The sequence below is a fragment of the Ciona robusta genome, chromosome 11 (assembly GCF_009617815.1).
Source record: "Ciona robusta chromosome 11, ASM961781v2".
Lineage (NCBI taxonomy): Eukaryota > Metazoa > Chordata > Ascidiacea > Phlebobranchia > Cionidae > Ciona > Ciona robusta.
The window spans coordinates 6,895,310-6,913,754 of record NC_143245.1 but is presented as its reverse complement, the minus strand read 5'-3'; the positions used below and the strand labels follow the sequence as shown (position 1 = coordinate 6,913,754).

General features: G+C 37.2%; 3 protein-coding genes across 4 annotated transcripts; 2 read left to right on the top strand and 1 right to left on the bottom strand.

Annotated features, from left to right (window-relative positions):
• Positions 1–476: 476 nt before the first annotated feature.
• On the top strand, positions 477–2,100 carry LOC149728890 (cytochrome b-c1 complex subunit 2, mitochondrial-like). The gene has a single exon (XM_089887824.1). The coding sequence runs from the start codon at positions 579–581 to the stop codon at positions 1,923–1,925; it is 1,347 nt and encodes a 448-aa protein (XP_089743950.1). The 5' UTR covers positions 477–578; the 3' UTR covers positions 1,926–2,100.
• On the top strand, positions 2,100–11,153 carry LOC149728889 (tetratricopeptide repeat protein 13-like). The gene is made up of 25 exons (XM_089887769.1): positions 2,100–2,242; positions 2,386–2,489; positions 2,568–2,643; positions 2,885–2,955; positions 3,062–3,238; positions 3,617–3,733; positions 4,044–4,237; positions 4,462–4,603; positions 5,050–5,154; positions 5,510–5,579; positions 5,814–5,932; positions 6,122–6,159; positions 6,449–6,542; positions 6,680–6,809; positions 6,939–6,990; positions 7,289–7,375; positions 7,497–7,568; positions 7,621–7,693; positions 8,154–8,272; positions 8,530–8,668; positions 8,855–8,934; positions 9,234–9,312; positions 9,778–9,857; positions 10,499–10,632; positions 10,956–11,153. The coding sequence occupies exons 1-24, from the start codon at positions 2,131–2,133 to the stop codon at positions 10,617–10,619; spliced, it is 2,451 nt and encodes an 816-aa protein (XP_089743895.1). The 5' UTR covers positions 2,100–2,130; the 3' UTR covers positions 10,620–10,632; positions 10,956–11,153.
• A 2,248-nt stretch (positions 11,154–13,401) lies between these two features.
• LOC149728888 (uncharacterized) lies at positions 13,402–17,713 on the bottom strand. 2 transcript variants are annotated; one of them, XR_016385976.1, is made up of 7 exons: positions 17,167–17,713; positions 16,106–16,979; positions 15,782–15,913; positions 15,456–15,705; positions 15,280–15,385; positions 14,543–14,838; positions 13,845–13,979 (listed from the first exon to the last, which is right to left on the bottom strand). XR_016385976.1 is itself a non-coding variant. In XM_089887808.1 (6 exons), the coding sequence occupies exons 1-6, from the start codon at positions 17,332–17,334 to the stop codon at positions 13,842–13,844; spliced, it is 1,668 nt and encodes a 555-aa protein (XP_089743934.1). In that variant the 5' UTR covers positions 17,335–17,428; the 3' UTR covers positions 13,402–13,841. The 2 variants fall into 2 exon arrangements, 1 of the variants encoding a protein (XP_089743934.1); XM_089887808.1 differs by lacking the exon at positions 14,543–14,838 and having other exon boundaries at positions 13,402–13,979; positions 17,167–17,428.
• Between the last annotated feature and the right edge of the window lie 732 nt (positions 17,714–18,445).

Below are 18,445 nucleotides of genomic sequence, written 5' to 3'. Positions count from 1 at the left end.
AAATAAATGAAATTACAAAACACACCGTTTTTTTTACACAAACAATCAACTGTTACACTGTAACATACAATAAACTAACAAATATTTCTACAATATAATAACAGCGAATAGTAAATGACTTATACCCTCGGTCATATGCTGTAGCTATTGAGCTGTATAACAGCTGTTTACCTCTACGTTCAAATCATAATAAAGTGTCTCTGCGTAAAAAACAAAAAAATAAAAGAAGGCAATTATTGCATACGGCGTTTCATCGTTTGTGATTTACTTTTATTTGCAATCTCGTGTTAATTATGAAATAGATAAGCAGAATATTATTGTAACATAACAAAATTTAATTGTATCAAAATAAAATTGTATTTATAAAATTGGCGTAAATGTATTCTATACCAGTCTAACTAAACGTAATGACGTAGTATAGAAACAAACTATACCAGTGGATTATTTTCGATACGCAGTATGCTAACTGCCTTTTTCTTTTTTCCACCACGACAGTTTTGACACAGGTCGGAATCTCATCACTTGGAAAGGTCAAAGTGGAACGTGTTCTTATTATTTTCGGTCGACTTATTTAAAAAATGTTGCGTGGAAGTATTTTGAAACCAAGAATTATCAATTCAGCCAAAAGTTTCTTTAGCTCTCAAGCACCTGCAGCTCAAGACAGCGGATCACTTAAGCTTAGTCAACTAAACAATGGTCTAAAGGTGGTAACTGCGAACCAAGGGGCGTACGGAGCCCGTATTGCCCTCCTTGTCAAATCAGGTAGCCGGAATGACGAATCTCCCGGCTTAACACACTGTCTACAAGCGACTGCTGGTTTAACAAACAACACAAACACAGCTTTTCTTACCACCCAACTATTGTCTTCTCTTGGTGCCGAGTTAGAAGTAATTGCTGGTCGTGATAGCATTTTGTACCAAGTTGGGTGCCATCCAAATGTGGCGAAAGATATCCTAGTTGATGTACTTGCTCCTGTTGTGTTTGGAGGCAAATACCAATGGTGGGAAGTCAAAGATGTTGCCGCGAGAATGAAATATCAAAAAGCTCTTGCTGAGAGTGACCCATGCTTTGTTTTAATGGAGACTGCTCATAAAGCTTCTTTTGCTGGTAAATTTGGATCTCCAATTTTGTGCCCGGACTACCTCCTCGGGTCCCACACTACAGAAATGCTTACTTCTCGCCTAAATTCGGAATTTACAGCTAGTAACATGGTTTTGGCTGGAACCGGGATCAGCCAAGATGCTCTGATTGATGTTGCGATGAGTTTGGAAAACTTGAGCTCCGGATCTGTTGAGAAGCCATCTGTACCAAGCTTTGTAAGCAGTGAAGCTCATGTGGTAACACCTGGAGAATTGGTACATGGTGCTATTTCTTTCCCTGGCCTTGCTCTTAATAATGAAAACTGCATTGCATTGTCTGTACTGCAGCATGCTCTTGGAAGTACAAGCAGTATCAAGCGAAGCTCTGGTCTTAAACATGGTGTGCTTAACTCTGCAGTGGATAGAGCAACCAATGCCATTTTTAACACATCAGCATTCTCGATCAATTACTCTGATTGTGGCCTCTTTGGGGTGCACGTGGTGGCCCAAAAAAGTGATTTCTCCAAGGTGGTGCAAGCAACCGCAGCGGAATGCAGCAAGATTGCGTTGAGTGGCATCCCAAGTGATGCTGTGGAAGGGGCAAAACAGAGGCTGAAGGCGAAGATCATCATGGGTTCTGAAAATTCAGCTCAAACAGTTGAAAATGTTGCTGTCCAGACTGCTGTGCTTGGTACAGTGGCCGAACCATCCAAGATTTGCCAGATGATTGATGGGATAACTGCCCAACAAGTAGCAGGAGTCGCGAAACAAGTCCTTGGAGGCAAGAAGAGCTTTGCGACAGTTGGAGACTGTTTGGATACTCCTCGCTTACAAGATATCTTATAACTCTAAATTTATTTTTGAAGTTCATTATTTCAAACAAATGTGTAAACCTTTTCAAATCTTTTAAAAGTTCTGTGCTCTTTCCTCAAAATTCGTGAAATTAATTAGCCAAATCTGTTGTGCCACTATCGGTATATATATTTATCGGAGTTATAAAATTGATGTTATTGTTTATTAGGAGTAGTCTGATGTTCTTATTACACCAACAATGCTGCAGTATATAACATGTACAGGGCTAATGCAGATTATCTTGTTGCGTTTGGTACATGGTGGGATAGCTGCTGCTGCCGCATGTAAATCAGGCATGCCGAACCAAAATGGTAAGTTCTCTATTAAACACCATAAACTTCTGGTTACAACAGCCTTCCAGGTAAAATATTTTAGTGACCGATGTTTGCTGTTGATTTCTTTCTGTTTGTTTTTTAACAAATAAGATCTTTGCTAATATATTTATACTTTCCAGTTAAGTCAATTGATGCAATAGTCCCGTCAGCAATATGTTTACCCGATGAATGTATTCCTGGTAAAAAGTGTGAACCGGATCAATTTGACGCACAGAAGATTGAAGTAAGCAAGACCATAGACCACTCTTTTAGTTGCAATATCTAGTGCTTGGATTTTGTCCAACTATTTTACTTTTTACAGAGATTGGCAGAAGATTTTCTAACACAGCATTTTCTCCCACTGTTATGCAAAGACCCAGTCGATAACAAAAAACTAGGTAGGCCTAAGAATTCTAAAATCATAAGTATCAAGGATCTGGTGCTACTAAAACATAACGAACAAAAATCCATTAAATTTATTAAAAAATTTTAAAATTCTTACAATCATTAGTAAATTAGTATCAATTAATTTTATCTTAGCATAGGTCATAGGGGTTACATGTGTACCATTCACAAGGGTTCCAGGCTTATATGTTATAGTTATATTAATCAGTGTTCTCAATTCAGTTTTGTTTACAGGCATCGGTCTTGTATATATTAAAAGTTCGTATCCAGAAGTTGCTGTTAGTTTCTTCAATGATTTGCTGTTGGTAAGGATTAGTAACTTAGTTAGTGATTTTTGTTTTCTGGATTTTTTTATATGTATTTATATACGTCTTTTGTTACTTTTTTTTAATTGAGAACTATTCCATTCAGAACAGTCCAGTTGACACAAACACTTGTGCTGCATTTTATTTTATGAGGGGAATTGCTTTCAACCAGCTTGGCTTAGATGGCGAAGAAAATTCTCAAAATTCAATATCTGACTTCACACAAGCACTTGAGTTAGCTGAAAGAAAAGACCAGCTGAAAATCTATGAAACAAGAGCTGAGGTGTTTTTATTTATGGTCTATTCCTTTTTATCATATATTACTTTGGGTTGAGATGGGGTACAGTTAGCACCTAAATTCCATGTTTCCTGATCATGTTTTAAACAATTACCAATGCCTTTTTAGAGTTATGATACAGTTAAATGAGCAGTAAATATTCATTGTTTACTACCAAATGCGACGAGAAAAGAAAATGAAGACTCGTTCCGTCTTACCCCACCCTACTCTAGTTATCTTCGCATGACTGAATTTTTGTTTGCTGCCGCCCACTTTTTTATAAAATTGAGCTCTTTTTTGCAGCATGTATCTGATGTATGTTCTGAATGTAATATCATTTTAATCCAAAAATCATTTAATCTCCTGTTTATTTTATTTTAACAGGTATATTCTAAACTAAATGATCACTACCATGCATACAAGGACTATAGTGAAGCAATCAACATTCTGCCATCATTTAGACTTTACCTTGAACGGGCAATCTGTCTTGTATTTATGGAAGTGAGTTTATACCTTGTAGTAGCTAATGTGTATATTTATCTGTTAAAGTAGCCGTCTACAGGATATACTTAACTCTGAGGTTTGTACCTGAATTTTATGGACTGTAAGTTCTAACTAACATTATTACATGGATACATGATCATGCTGTGTCTGAGCCTGCATTATCACAGAGGGTATTTAGATTATGAATTGTAACTAACATTATTAGATGCTTAGTTTAATGGGCCAACTTCAACCTTTACCTAATAAAATAGAACACTAAAACTGTTATAGTGTTAATCTGTACCTTTTAAAATACATTGATTTTTAGAAATACATTGATGCATATGAAGACCTTAAAACCTCCACGCGTCTGCAACCCCAGCAACCCCTCGCACTACACTACATGGCAACATGTTTGTTCCACATGCGAAGATATCCTGAAGCATTAGAAAGTTTCAAAGCAGTTCTTGCATTGAAAGAAAATGATGTGGATATCTTGAATGCCATTGCTTTGACTTGCAGGTAGTTTTTTACTGTTTTTTGCACACAATTTTGTGATATCCTAGTTGTATATGTATATATCTTTTCTGCTTTTTTCCCAATCTTTAGGGAGTATTTTTTGTTCTATTTTATGTGGATGATGTTCTTGTCAAGGACCTGAGACCTAATTTAAATTAGGTTGATTATGCTCAACACATAGAATATTTCTTAAACATAATATTTATTTTTTCTTTGTACGTTTAAAGGGAAATGGGTGATTTTGATTCTGCATTTGATTTCATTGAGCAATCTATATCTGTCAACCCTACATCTTCTGAAACTTACCAGAGGAAGGGGGAGTTGCTTTATAAGAGGGGAAAGGTGGAAGAAGCTCTTCAAGCATTTAAAGTGAGTGGAATATTATAACTTATTGTTGTGTTGTATCACCTTAACTTATAAAACAGGGCTGACATTTTTTTATGTTGAATATGAGTGTTTCCTTTTGCCCTACCATTAGGTGTCTAAAAACTGGGTTGACATGTCACCCCCCTAATTTTGAAACGGTGATATTATATGTTTTAGCACCCCTACCACCCCCCCTATTGGAAACAGCTTTTACCCTGCTGTTGCTGTTAGGTGTCAGTACCAACAAACAAAGCCAAATTAATTAACAAGGTTCCCTATATGGCGACCGAATATAAGGATTTAATGCCACAACAGGTTTCACTAAAAAACAAAATCAGGCTTTTGGTTTTACTGCGTGTGATTGACTGATTGTTTATGTTGTAGGTTGTTCATATATCTATACTCTCAAAAGGGTAAATATTTATATTAACACTTATTGTTTATCGTAGTACTGTGTCTCCTTGTCACCAACTAATGACATATGTCAATACATGAAAGGAGTATGCCATGCTACACTTGGACAATTCTATTCTGCTATAAAAGAAATAACTAAGGTAGGTTTCCCTACATACATTCTTTATGTGTAAAAGACCATACCGGACCAGGAGATCAATGACTTAAAGCCAGAGTTTGCCCAGTACCTTAATAAATACATAGTGTTTATTCGCAAAGCATTGGTATAGTTAAGGTAATTGGCTAATTGCATGACATGCCAGCTGCTTTTGCCAAGAGATGTGTGTCACTATATGATTAATACTTGTTATTGTTTTGCTTTATCAGTATGTTTAATGTAGTGGTTTTATTACAAATAATTCTCAACCAAATAAACAACATTTTCCCCACTGTTATTCAGTGGTCAGTTTCGTCAAATGTTTATGATAAAGAATAAAACCTTTTTCCACCCTTCAGGGGACAACAGAGCGTGTTGTGCTAACAGCTGATGGCAACTACTTGTACCCACCCACTATATTTCTAAGAGGTAAGCTATCTACACCAGTGGTTATAATTTTTTAACATTTAAGGTAAAAAGTAAACAGAAAAATCAATATCATGGTCCGAGACAAATGCACGATTATTTTCGGAAGCTGCAAAAAATCTTAGGCAAAACTATGCTCTAAGTTCAGATCTACAAAGAAGATTGTAGACAATACAATACCACATATGTCTTGTATATTTGTTGTATATATACATCAACAGTTGAAATTTTTCTTAGAATTTTGTCGCTATCTTCACTCACATTTGGACAACAACAGACACGAGGTGAACCCGGATAAAGATCTAAATGCAAGTTTCAGGGAGAATTGGTCAAAATCAACAAGGAATTTTCTAAAGGTTTTTCTTATTTTTTTTAAGAGTAAAAGGTTTTTCTTACAACTTGTTCAAATGCGAAAGCCAAAGGATCTGTTTTTATCTATGTTAAGCTTTTTGTATTTAGTTGTATTAACGGTGCACTCAAAAGTAAACTAACTAACCTATACTTCTCCATAACCTTTTACTTAAAAATACTTTTGACTTTAATAGAATTACACAGAGCAACCAGGACTGCAACCCCATGTAAAGTAAGTTTCATTTATTTATATTTAATTCTACAAACCAACATTTAGCTGATTAAAAAAATCTCTTAGTTTAGATTACTTACATGTGTGCTGCTATGTTTTTAATAGAGCCAATCAGAAAATCCTTGTTTTTTGCACCTAAGATTACTTGCTATGTAAACAGGAAAGTTTGTGGCAAACTACATAATACTGTACATGGTTTATTTCCCCTTCAATTCTGTATTTATACCATGTTGACTTATAAAGCCGAATATAAATGACAGAATTACAGGAACACTTTCTTGCTTTCCAGAGATGTTTCTGCCAAAGACTTCCAGGAACTGCCAGCAGTAACTAAACGTCTATTATGTCAGGCTCATCAACTTGGTAGGCATCTGTATGATCAGGTACAACATTTTTTTAATATTTTTTTGGATTAAAAATGTTTTTTTCTTTGTTTCTAGTAAGAAACTTTTCACATTATTTCATTGTTCCAAAAAAGTTTAAACATTGTATATTCCTGACTTTTAATTTGTAATCACAGGGTGTTTACGAGGATGATGGAATTATCGGAAATCTTCGTTTGTTCACTGCGTCCGGTTTAGCTGCCATAGAAATATCACAGATTATACAGGAATATTGGAAATCTCCAAAAAGTTACAGAAACAAAAATGGTTCGTTCAAATTTATGCTTTCAATAAAAATTAATATACCATGCATTAAAAATTTATATAGTTAGATTCTGCACACAAAAAGTTGTATTTTTTACATCAGCATAATGAAATTTATAATTTTATTTTTAGGTGAGAAATTTACTTGGAGAGATGCATTTGATATTGCGATCCAATGGATAAGGTTTGTTCATATAGATGTTTAATTGATTGTATGTATTATTGGTATGACACATTCATGGGCACCATTCTTAAGCTGTAAACTTTATGTTCAATCAGTTAGACCTGTTGTATGAATATGTATCTCTGCCTCCTCTGCATTTTAAAAAGTTTGACAATTAACTAATAAATGTTATATATGGTGTAACACTACCAAACTGGGGTAACTAACTTCAAGGGTCGTAGACAGTATATCATTTTTTTTGATATACTTTCACAAAATGCTGCATATATTGCACTATTAACTGATTTAACATATTTAGGTTATACCGCATGGAGCAACCAGTCTTCTGGGTTGACACGCCGACAGATTTCTCATCTCCTCACATACACAGGATTGCTTTACTTCAGTAAGTAGTAGTGGACACTAGAAAAAGTTATTTTGGTACTTTCTGTAAAACAATCACAAATTTATCAATAAATAAAGTAGTAGGTATTAAAAGTTACAGCGCTAAAAAGACTTTGTTTCAGGAACAATGAAACTCTGTTCAGATATGATGATTACTTACCCACAATGCTTAAGAAGCTATCCGAGGAAATACCGTAAGTTTTTCTGTAATTTTCTATGATGTCATTACTTTTTACTTGCTTGCAGGACAAGTGAAGAAATTCCTTTCAATCACTCACATCCCGTCAGTCAGTTTTACAAAGTTTTCTTACACGCACAGGTAACTATGAAGAATATACTAATATAGGAGTTTTAACTGCCACTAAAATTTTTGACACTTTTTGAACTGCTGTCCCATGTACCGCTTTTTTTAGTTAAAATATATTATAGCTTCTTCTATAGAAGCTAATACCTAAAAAATCCTTAAAACATAACCTTACAATCCTGTTGTATTCCTTGGTATTTGTATCTCTGCCACTGCTTTGAAACTTTACTATTAACACCTGTCGTCGTAGCATAGTGGTGGTTTACACACATGCTTCTAACCCATAGGCTATTGGTTCAAGCCCAGTCAATGCTACCATCGTGGGCGTATATGCAGTACGTCTGTTATATTGACTGTAATTTTTTCCGACCAGGATAGGATAAAGCAAGTTACATTCTTTCGTTTATTCAACCCAGTTTATAAACACCTATGCATGCTCCTTCATACCAGTAACTATAATATGTTCAATGATCAGGATAAATGGTCTGGTGACAACAGAGGTGCTTATGTGGTAACAAACAACGATCATATAAGCATGAAGGATAGAGAGCAGAAGGCATTAGACGCATATTCATTACTTCTTAAGCTTGACAAGTAAGAATTATAGATTGATATAACATAGATACACATATTCTTTTAGCAGCTTATAAAAAAGTAGAGTATTTTTGATATTTTGTCTAATAAGTCACTAAAAACTTATTTACATAATGACTGGTAGCAGCAGTAACAGAATAATAGATATACAGTTTTTGTAAAATCACTTTTTTTACAACAGGGTATTTTAAAATTTTATTTTTCGTTAGTATGCCTTTTAAAGTTTTACACGGTTATCATTTAAATTCAATTACCAGCGAGGAGAAATTAATGCTGATGATGGACCAGCAGTTAACGTGGGCGAAGAGTCAACAATATCACGCAGAGCTTGATTTCCTGTGGCAGAAGATTATTGATGAGAAAAGGAAGTTACCAAACACCTCTCCAACTACACTGGTTTGTATGGTGGTTGTATTTAACCTCTAGTGTGAATGAATAAGTGAATAAATGAGTGAATAAAACCTATTTATCCTCCACTGGCGAGTAACTGTAGTGTTCTGGTACATACACCCATGTTTTCTAAGTTACCATTTTTACTACCATAGAAAAATGTCATCATTCTATTGTATTTGTCCTTGACAGGCACCAGACTCTCTTATTGATCTTGTTTTATCTTTGGGTTATTACTTCATCAACCTGATGCCTGTGTCCAGATCCACAGCGTAAGTAAGAGTTTGTACAATGGCACTGCATTTTTCATTCGCAGTAAAAATCTTATATTGTTAAAGTCAAATCTTTATGTAAACTCCCACAAGTAAATCCTATTTTGTTAACCAACATAAAGCATGAATTTCTGGTCAGTTCAAATACAAGCATGACAGCCCATATGTAAGACACGATTTTCATTGCAAATATTTCAGTTTAAAAAATGATCATTAATCACTGATGGTAGTTTTAGTTTTTTTAAACCGAAATACATTGGTATATATTGAAAAAAAAATGTTTAATGTTTATTTTTTAGCATGGTGGCTCAATGTACAACCGCTGGTTTGCTGCTTGGGCTTGGTAGGGAAACGGTTGGGAGAGCTCCTATTAAGAAGGTAACGTGTCTAACTGTATCCTATCCTACCCAAAAGTACTTAGTAGGGTGGGGGAAGCTGAGATGCTGGTTTATTCTTTTTCCCGTCTCATTTGGTAGTAAAGAAAGAACTTTCAAAGAGTTACATAATCGTACTCAAACGACTTCGATGAACCATCAAATAATTATACAATCGTATTCAAACGGCTCCCATAGACCATTGTTATTTGTTAAAAACATGATACTGGTATTTGGACATTATGTTCTAAAGGTGTCCCGTCTTTTCCCGCCCTGCTTTTTATATTCATTTTTGCAGGAAGTCCAGTATATGCCATGAAAAAATATATAATCACCCACAAAGGTGCATGGTGGTAAATGGTAAGCTGGCACTAGGTGAATGAACCCGAACACCGTGTTATTATATTACCACTTTCGTTTTCCAGCCACGCGAGGATAAAGCAAGTTACATTCATGTTCATTTTTCCAGGAAGTCCTCATGGAGGCGCTAACGAGTCGTGGTCCTGAAGCTTTCTGCAGCAAGATTCGTTCGTGGCATTCTATCAAGAAGTAGGTGTCGTTAATCTATTTATAATAGATTCATATACGCCACACGCACACGCTTGATGCCACGCTGATTACTCCTACAATACTTGGCACGATATATGTCAATATTGAGACGTCGTCGCGTCTGGAACGCAGTAATGTACTCAGTCGACCAGGTTACTGCAGAGGTCAAGCCCAGCTCGTGTATCATGTATCTAACCATTCCAGCCAAGTGTCAATCGTGAAGAAGTTACGTAACCTTCGATTACTGTAACGCCTTATGATTTATTTGAAAACCTTTCGTTCAAGATTAATAATGCTTACTCGGTTTCCTTAACGCCTGATTTATTACAAACTAATCTGCAAAGTTAATTGTTTGCAGCAGCGATTGCAACGTTTCTTATTTTTGCATTAACACGTTTAATAATGTGGTATTTTCTATTTTAGTTTTCGAATATGCCTATCGAGTACGGTGTTATGGCCAAGTGGTTACGTCATCATAAGCTTGTATTCTGCGTCACAATACGTCATTATAAATGCTCATGCAATCTTCCTAATACACGCGCTTACGTCGTTCACCATTTCACCTTAAACGGTCTCGCCTTCATGCTACGTGTTGCCAAACCATTAACGAATCGTACTTGAATAATTATTGATATAACCAGAGCCACCAGCGCCCTCACGCACTTGGAGAGCGTGTCTGATCGTTTCCAGACTTACCGACAGATGATTAAAGCTTTGCATTATGACCTCCCGACCTCTTGTACTTCGTACAGGTCACCATAACAAACGTACACCGGTAAGACGTGTGTTATTCGTTTGTTATTTAAAACTCTGGTGGCTGAGGACTCGTTTACGGTGGCTGAGGACCGCACTGGAAAACGCTGTTTTATACACCCCAGTTTCACCCACAAAAGCTCTTAATTTTCTTGCATATTTTTAAAATACCCAAGTTTTAATAAAAGTTATTTTTATACACTTGCTAAAAAAATACTCCAGTTTTACCCCAAATAAAGCTAATTTTCATACGCTTTTGTATTACCTATCAAAACTTTAATTTCATACATTTGTCCCCGTATTTCTAGTTGACTTGGTAGTTTCTAACAAGTTTTCTCCTCACAGTTATTTAAACTTCCAATCATGGATTCAATTAAGAAGTTGTTCAACTTTACCCTCCCTTTGTAATCTATGAAGAAACAGAATCGTGTTTTAAACAACAAGTTTCATCTTATTTTCCTCCATATACAATGTACACTCTTTTTATACGGATCCTTTGTACTGCATTTTCACTGTGTTTCAAATACAAAAACCTTCAATTAGTGCGTTCTGGTAACGTATTGGTGAGGTGGCCTATATCTAGTGGGGCGTGTGATCCTTTTAAGAAATCCCTAAAAAGCTGTTTATTTTTTACTTGTGCGCAAGACCCCAATGAATCTGGTGTTTTATCTTTTACAATCGGGTAAGTTTTAACTTTACTTGCGATATTCATTGATTTTCGTCTTACATTTTTTAATGTCAACAATATTTGTTTCAGAAATGAAAGGACCGAAGATGCTACACTAAGATTTGAACCAAAGAATCTCTACACTCCAACAGCAAATATATTTGTGTATAATATGTGTTTGGTTTTGCCAATTGTAGATCACGAGTGTCGCATTAATGGATATATTTGGCAAAATGTTATGTTCTCATTAACTTAATTGACACTGAACGCGGGGAATTTTACATCTAATTTTGAACACATAAATAAACAGTTGGGTTTAATGAATCATAAAATCGCTTCCTATATTTATTTTCGGTTTCGTCTGTAAAACTTCGCTTTGGGTTAGGCTATATTGTTATGATTCATATAGAACTACTGACACTACTCCAGTTTTATGTATAGTAGGGTGGAAGAAGATAGGACACCTTTTCATTCTATTTCCTCGTTCTGTTTGGTAGTAAACAAAGAACATTCACTGAATTATAAAACGGTATTCTCACGACTGCCATAGACTATTGTTAATTGTCTAAAATACGATCAGGATATTTATATATTATGTGCTAAAGGTGTCCCATCTTCCCCCACCCTACTATATATGATCTAACAAACACGCATATGTAGAACGACTTGCAAGCTCGAAGAAATCTTATTGACAACATTCCAAAAGCAAAATGCTCCCCAAGTTTCAAAATGGGAAATATAGGTTACATGGCCGGTTTCAATTCCATTATGCATGGTATGTATATATATGAACAACCTAAAATGGTGTAATGGACATCCGCGCTTAAATGTATAACATTTTGTTAATTGCGCATTACATGACGTAATCTGACATTTTGGGTAATTAGCAAAACTATCACATCAAAGTCGTGCAGTGTATATTTCGCAATAGGTTCACAGACGGTTGTTTTTGACACATAAAACTATTTGGCGAGCTGTTTCGACGGCCTGTATGTATGTTCGATGCCATAAATGCGCAATTAGCCGTCGGGTAGGAGACAACATCGTGTGTTTCGTCATTCTGCGCACGTTATACTCAATAATTTAGTAATCACGATGATTATTATTTGCAATGCAATTAGACGATACATGTGATAGGTAAAGTGCTATTTCTGCGATTCGTGTTGGTGAGGGCATGCTAACCTTTACGTGATCCCAGTTTCTCGTTATGAACAATATGTTTATTGCTTCGTTACTCGGAAACTAGTCATACGCCACAAATTGCCTGCAACACCGTTTATGTATATAACGTTCCTCACGATATTTTACAGAACGCCCGTAATTTAGATTCTCTGAGTCTAGTGGCACGATTATATTATATGCCTAATTGTATTATAGGCTTACGTGGGTATGGTTAATGTCATGCGTTATATATGAATAAACTTATGGTTGCTGACTAGCCAATTGTTTTACTTAATACGATTTTTGAAAATGGCTTAATTTTAACCGCTAAACAAAGGGATACACGCTTACTATATTTTTGTGTTGGTGCAGAAATAAGCGTTTTCTGCAGATAAAACAAACTGTTTGCCGTTTGTATTTGGTTGAATAAATAATGAATTCTAATAAGCATCGTGTGTGAAAAGTTAGAAGAGACCGTTGGGTGTGACTGTCGTTATCAATTATTCCTTTGCGTTTTGCTCATTCGTGTAATGTGAACTCCGTAACTGTATTGGAATAAAAAAAACAAACCCTTTGCATGACTATGTACTTAAACGACACGAGCGTGCTTTAACATTATGTTTGTGACCTGTCTTGCACTACGAGGGTAAAGCATTCGTGACGCAATAACGCGGACATCTCTAATTAAACGCGATTTAAGGAAACGACATTGGGCTCATTTTATTACTCGTGAAGGCAAATTATCACGCATACTTCGTTTCCTGACACGAGGGTTCATTATAGTTTTATTTGCCGGAAAATTAAACAAAATTATGTGATTGGGGTCCGATGCTCGGCCAAATGAGGCTCGAACTATGACGTATGGCGTCGTTCATGTCCTTTCCATGGTCCGCCATTTTGATTTTCGTCAGTGTCGTTTATGTTTGTTGTCTTTCAATTTTGTCGCGCAAACTACAAACAATGTTTCAAAAAATTGAATTTTATTTACAAACATCTTGTACGGAAACGTCCGAGTAAAAAACATGAAACAAACAACACAAATATCAATTCTGGGGCAGTAGACACATTGCTTAAAAAGACAATAGGACACGGGCAGTGATGGATCGGTGTGTGGTTTATCTTGAATGCTGGGGCTATGATAAATACGCCCATATATACCGCTACATTGTCAATCGTATTGATGCAGGGAAATGCACAGACTTTCCGAGAAGCAAGACTAGGTCAACTAGGGCCACAAAACTTTGCCGAGTCGGAATGACAAATCGTGTTTCCCAATATCCAGCCGCAGCCTGTTTGGCATTCACATGAAGATTAACGTCTTTCTTGTATATCAGTTTAACTTTATGTCTGATATTGCACCTCCTCAGACAGGCCATGTAAACCTTCTCACGCACGAAATTGGCTCATTCCGAATTTAAACGTTGTGGTAACGTCGGAGAACTACTTGGAACTTTCTCAGTAGGCGAGCACGGGTTCGACTCATTTCTACCTTTTAGTTCTTGCCGCCATTTCATACGGCGATTTTGGAACCAAATTTTCACCTGAAAAGTTGCAAAAACTATACTTTCGTAGTTTATTTAACATTTTTTATAGGTTATGTATGTAGGTTATAACGTCAGTAGGGTGGGGGAAGATGGGACACCTTTTCATTCCATTTATTCGTCACATTTGGTAGTAAACAAAAAAGATTTCAGAATTATAAAACTGTATCCTCACGACTCCATATAGACCGTTGTTAATTGTTTAAAACACGATCAGGATATTTATATATTATGTGCTAAAGGTGTCCCGTCTTCCCCCACTCTATACTATATATACGTCAGCCCGAGTATGTGCAATATGATATTGCTTTATACTGCGTTAATGTATAAGTAATAACTCGTGTAATTGCTGTTTTACCGAAACTGGCAACGGAGCAAACGTGTCATGTCTTTCCTAGCTTTTTCTAATTGCTTGTTCGGTCGTCGCAATATTATAACGTTATAGTGGTCACTTTAAAAGCGGAAGCTTCGATAAAAGCAGCAACGGTCACGGGTTCAAGTAACGTTGCTGACAACAGGCTGCATTATATTTTCTAAGAAACGTGTTGTGATCTTTTATTTACCGTCCACCGTTCTCGGCGAATCGTGTTCTGAGAGATTAATCCGTGTTAATGAGACTGCCAAGACATAATTTGACTCCAATAAAGTTTAGGCACAAATTTAGGAAACGATTAGAAAACAATGACGCGTCTGCACAATGCTGATGTCCCGATGTAGCCTATAAGATGGCGGCTACAGCTAGCCACTGTTAATCTCCAATCGCCCTTAAGATACACACGGAGCATACAATGAGGCATCGTCAGCCATAAAATTTCCCATTTTTGTTTTGGTTAACGGAAGTCATCCCGAAAGTCCCTTGCTAAAAGAATAAAATAAGAATCAAAGTGTATGAAACACAATGAACAATGGCGTAATTTTGCTCAAATGCCGCTCTTAAATAGCCAACTTATTTTCCCGTCTCTATTTAAATACCCATGGCATAGGCACTCTTTTTTACTACAGTTCCCTATTAGTATGGTGGAGGAAGACGGGTCATCTTCACCGCATAATATTCAAATAATTTGATCGTTGTTTTAAACAATTAACAATGGTCTATAAGAGTCATGAGGTTACGTTTGTTTAATTCTTTCAATTTTCTTTGTTTACCACCAAATGGAACGAGAAAATAGAATGAAAAGGTGTCCCATCTTCCCCCACCCTACCCTTTATTCTCACCGGCTGTCATTTTTCTGTTTATTCACTTTTCAAAACGTTTCTTCGATATCGTTAAATGTCTAAGTAGTTATATTATGGTGTTTACCTGCGCATCGGTGAGACCAAGAGCTTCAGCCAGTCCTCTGCGTTCAGGTTTCGCAACGTATTTCTGAACCTGGAAGCTCTTTTCTAGCCCACGCCTCTGCATCAGACTGTAAATAAAAGAGAAAGTTAAAAGAGATGTTTTGTCCGTGTTATTATTCTATTGGACGTGTTACTTGCCTGAAAACAGCGCGGCTCCACTTCCGCCTTTTCTTTGGCGCTCCACGGCTATCGTTATAGAGCTGTGGTGGCATTGCAGCGTTGGAAGAAAACGCCCTTCCTCGTTGGTGGTGGAAAGTGGCGCTGTTCTCCCGGAACGGACCGAGAGAGCTGGCACTTTTCAGGCTTGGTCGAAGCGCCAGCGCCATTGCTGCAGCACTTCGACTGTCGTAAGGATACGCCGTCGGTAAAATGTTCCTCAGCGCCGGGTCTGCACGAAAATACAAACTTTTATTGCTGTTTATACTCTATTTTAACAAGAGGATCATTAATATGATTCCACTTACGGTACGCGAGTGCTTGCCATGCTTGAAAAGTGGCGAGAGGTAGGCCATGCTGGAAATTCATTTTCTGCGTTTCGTTTTGCGGGTTTCCGACTGATGCCTGCGCAAAATGAGAAAGCTGATGTGTGGTGCGACCTGCAACGCAATGATAGGACATTTAAAAACAGTAGTTTGCCACAAACATCACTGGTGGCGGTCATTTTTTAAGTAATTTACTATTTGCCATTCCAACACAATTATTTGCTTTGATTTCCAATGTTTAATAAAGAAAGGCACTCATTTATACCATGTACACCAAATGTGAGATTTAAACATTGTTTTTTTTACCTTCGGTTTGTTGTGGTGGCGAAATACGCTCTGGTGACGTCATTGGTTCGGAATGCAGGGAATAATGACGTGGAAAGTAAGGTTTTGTGGACGAGGAAGGGTAAGATGGGTGTGACGGTTCTTCATGAAAAACGTCATCAGAATCTGGGGATGATCTTTCTTTCAACCCTTGTTCATATATCGCATATGCTGGGGGTAGAAACTCACGAGGATTGTCAGAGTGTTTATAATTGCTGTCATGTTTGTTTGTGATTGGTAAGAACTTCTGTGCGCGGTTCGAAACGTCACCGTCACTTCGAAGCGATCCGACGGCTTCTGCCGGATTTCGATTCGCGTTTCCCTGCCGAGGATTCTGTGACGCCCGGTGTTCGGCGGCGGCGTGCTTCGCCTGCGAAATGCAATATGGCCGGGTCCTATCGGCGCCGCTGGTGCATAGGTTGGACTGAACCCGTAATGAATCTAAACTGCGCTTTGTTTCGACAACAGGGTTAGTTTCAAACGGCATGGCTGGCTTCCCGTTGCTTAAAGAATCCAGGGCGTGTCTGGCTAAGTTTATATCCTGAAGACCTTCGGCATATGGATGAAACTGTGGCCTTTTTAAAACTTCATTGCGTTTGTTAAGTCTGTTTAGATTCTGATGGCATTGCTGGGCGAATAAGTTAACAAGGTTGAAGGCTCTTCCTTCCCTGTTTTCAATGTCAGAGGGTGTTCCAGAAATACGCGCAACATCGGCAAGAGTTGGCGGCGATTTTTGCTGACGAGGATTCCTTTCTATTTTTTTCTCAGATTCCTCTTTGGAACCTAAAATCGCATCGATGCCGAATTTGAGGCTGTTTTTTCGACCACTTGATTGTCGTTCCTCACAATTTGGAACCTTGAACGTCAAAATATATAAAAATGATGATATTTGAAAAAAGTTTGGTGCTGGGTATCGTATTTTCATTATTACCAAAAACTAAAAGTAGCTAAATATACTGAGCAAACTTAGACATATATACAAATACAGGGTGTACGCAATCTAAACTGAAAACGTAATAAGTATCTTTAGACATATATGGTACCTGATCAGTGAAGACTTTCTCGTTTAATTCTGGACTTTGGTTCGCAATTTTTAAACCGTATTTTCCGACACTGAGATCGACAATACCCATACGGTTAAAATTCTGCTGGCATTTCCCTCTTTCTTTAAATCGCATGGTGTCTCTTATGTTTGCTGTAGCCGAAGCCATCGCCTTAATTTCTTATAAAACAGAGTTTCTAATACTTTTCTATAGGTATAAATAACCTGAAGGAGAAATAATGAGAATGTTGTCAGCTCGACGTAAAATGACTCTTTGACTGTTGCATAATGTGAACCTGGCTAACATCAATACATGGGGTGTAGGTTTTCCGGGTAAACTTACGGCTATGTGTGCGCTCAATTGATTCGTGTACATCAGGTACATGCGGTTATAATGCAACGGGCAGGAAAACAATTAAAAGTGGAAACTAATCACAATAATGAACATTTACTTTGCCTTTCGTGTTTTATATGAACAAGCCGAAATTCACATTTCCAGGTTTTCGTTCTTGCCCTCTAAACTCCAACATTTATTTATCACCTTACCTGTTTTAAGTCGCAATTTCTTTAATAACTGACTTATTTATAAATATATTTTCTCTATCCTGTTCGTAGCTTGCAAAGTAGCAATTGCTACACGCAAAGTAAACTATCAGTCTTTAAGCTGCTAATCCGACGGCAGAACATCGTAGCAAATCAAACACATCTATCAGATCGACTTTCAGATGCCGCTATCTCAATGTTTATTTACGAGAATAGGAAATGTGACAGCCTCACTGAAGCCTGCATTGACGCCGGCCAGTGTTGCCGAGTAAAATTTTCACTATAGTTTTAACCAGCCGTTTATAGTAATTCTACCACATAAAATCTGATTAGGTTCGTTTAAAAATTTAGCACTTTCATCGTAAAAAAACGCCCAGCAACACTGCACTCCTCAAGCGATCTTTTCGGGATTGAAGGTTTCGTTGGTCGGAAACTGAGGCGAGAAACTCAGATTTGTCTTCGAGGTAACCGGATAAATTGACCACGAAAAAGATATTTGATTTCTATGATAAATCTGCGGCGTCCGCTTTGCCTTTCCTGCGCGACTGTCATCATTAATTCACCGCTTCTTATGAAGTGTTGTTTATCAGCTCTTGTGTGGCACGCTTAGACGCTTGCCGCAGTAAATACAGCTTTGCGTTTTCCACTTTCGACAACACTTTTAACACGCGATTGATTGCGCGTTGGTCGAGTAATCGCTCGTTCACCAATTTCCTTTAACCACGCAGCCAAGACAG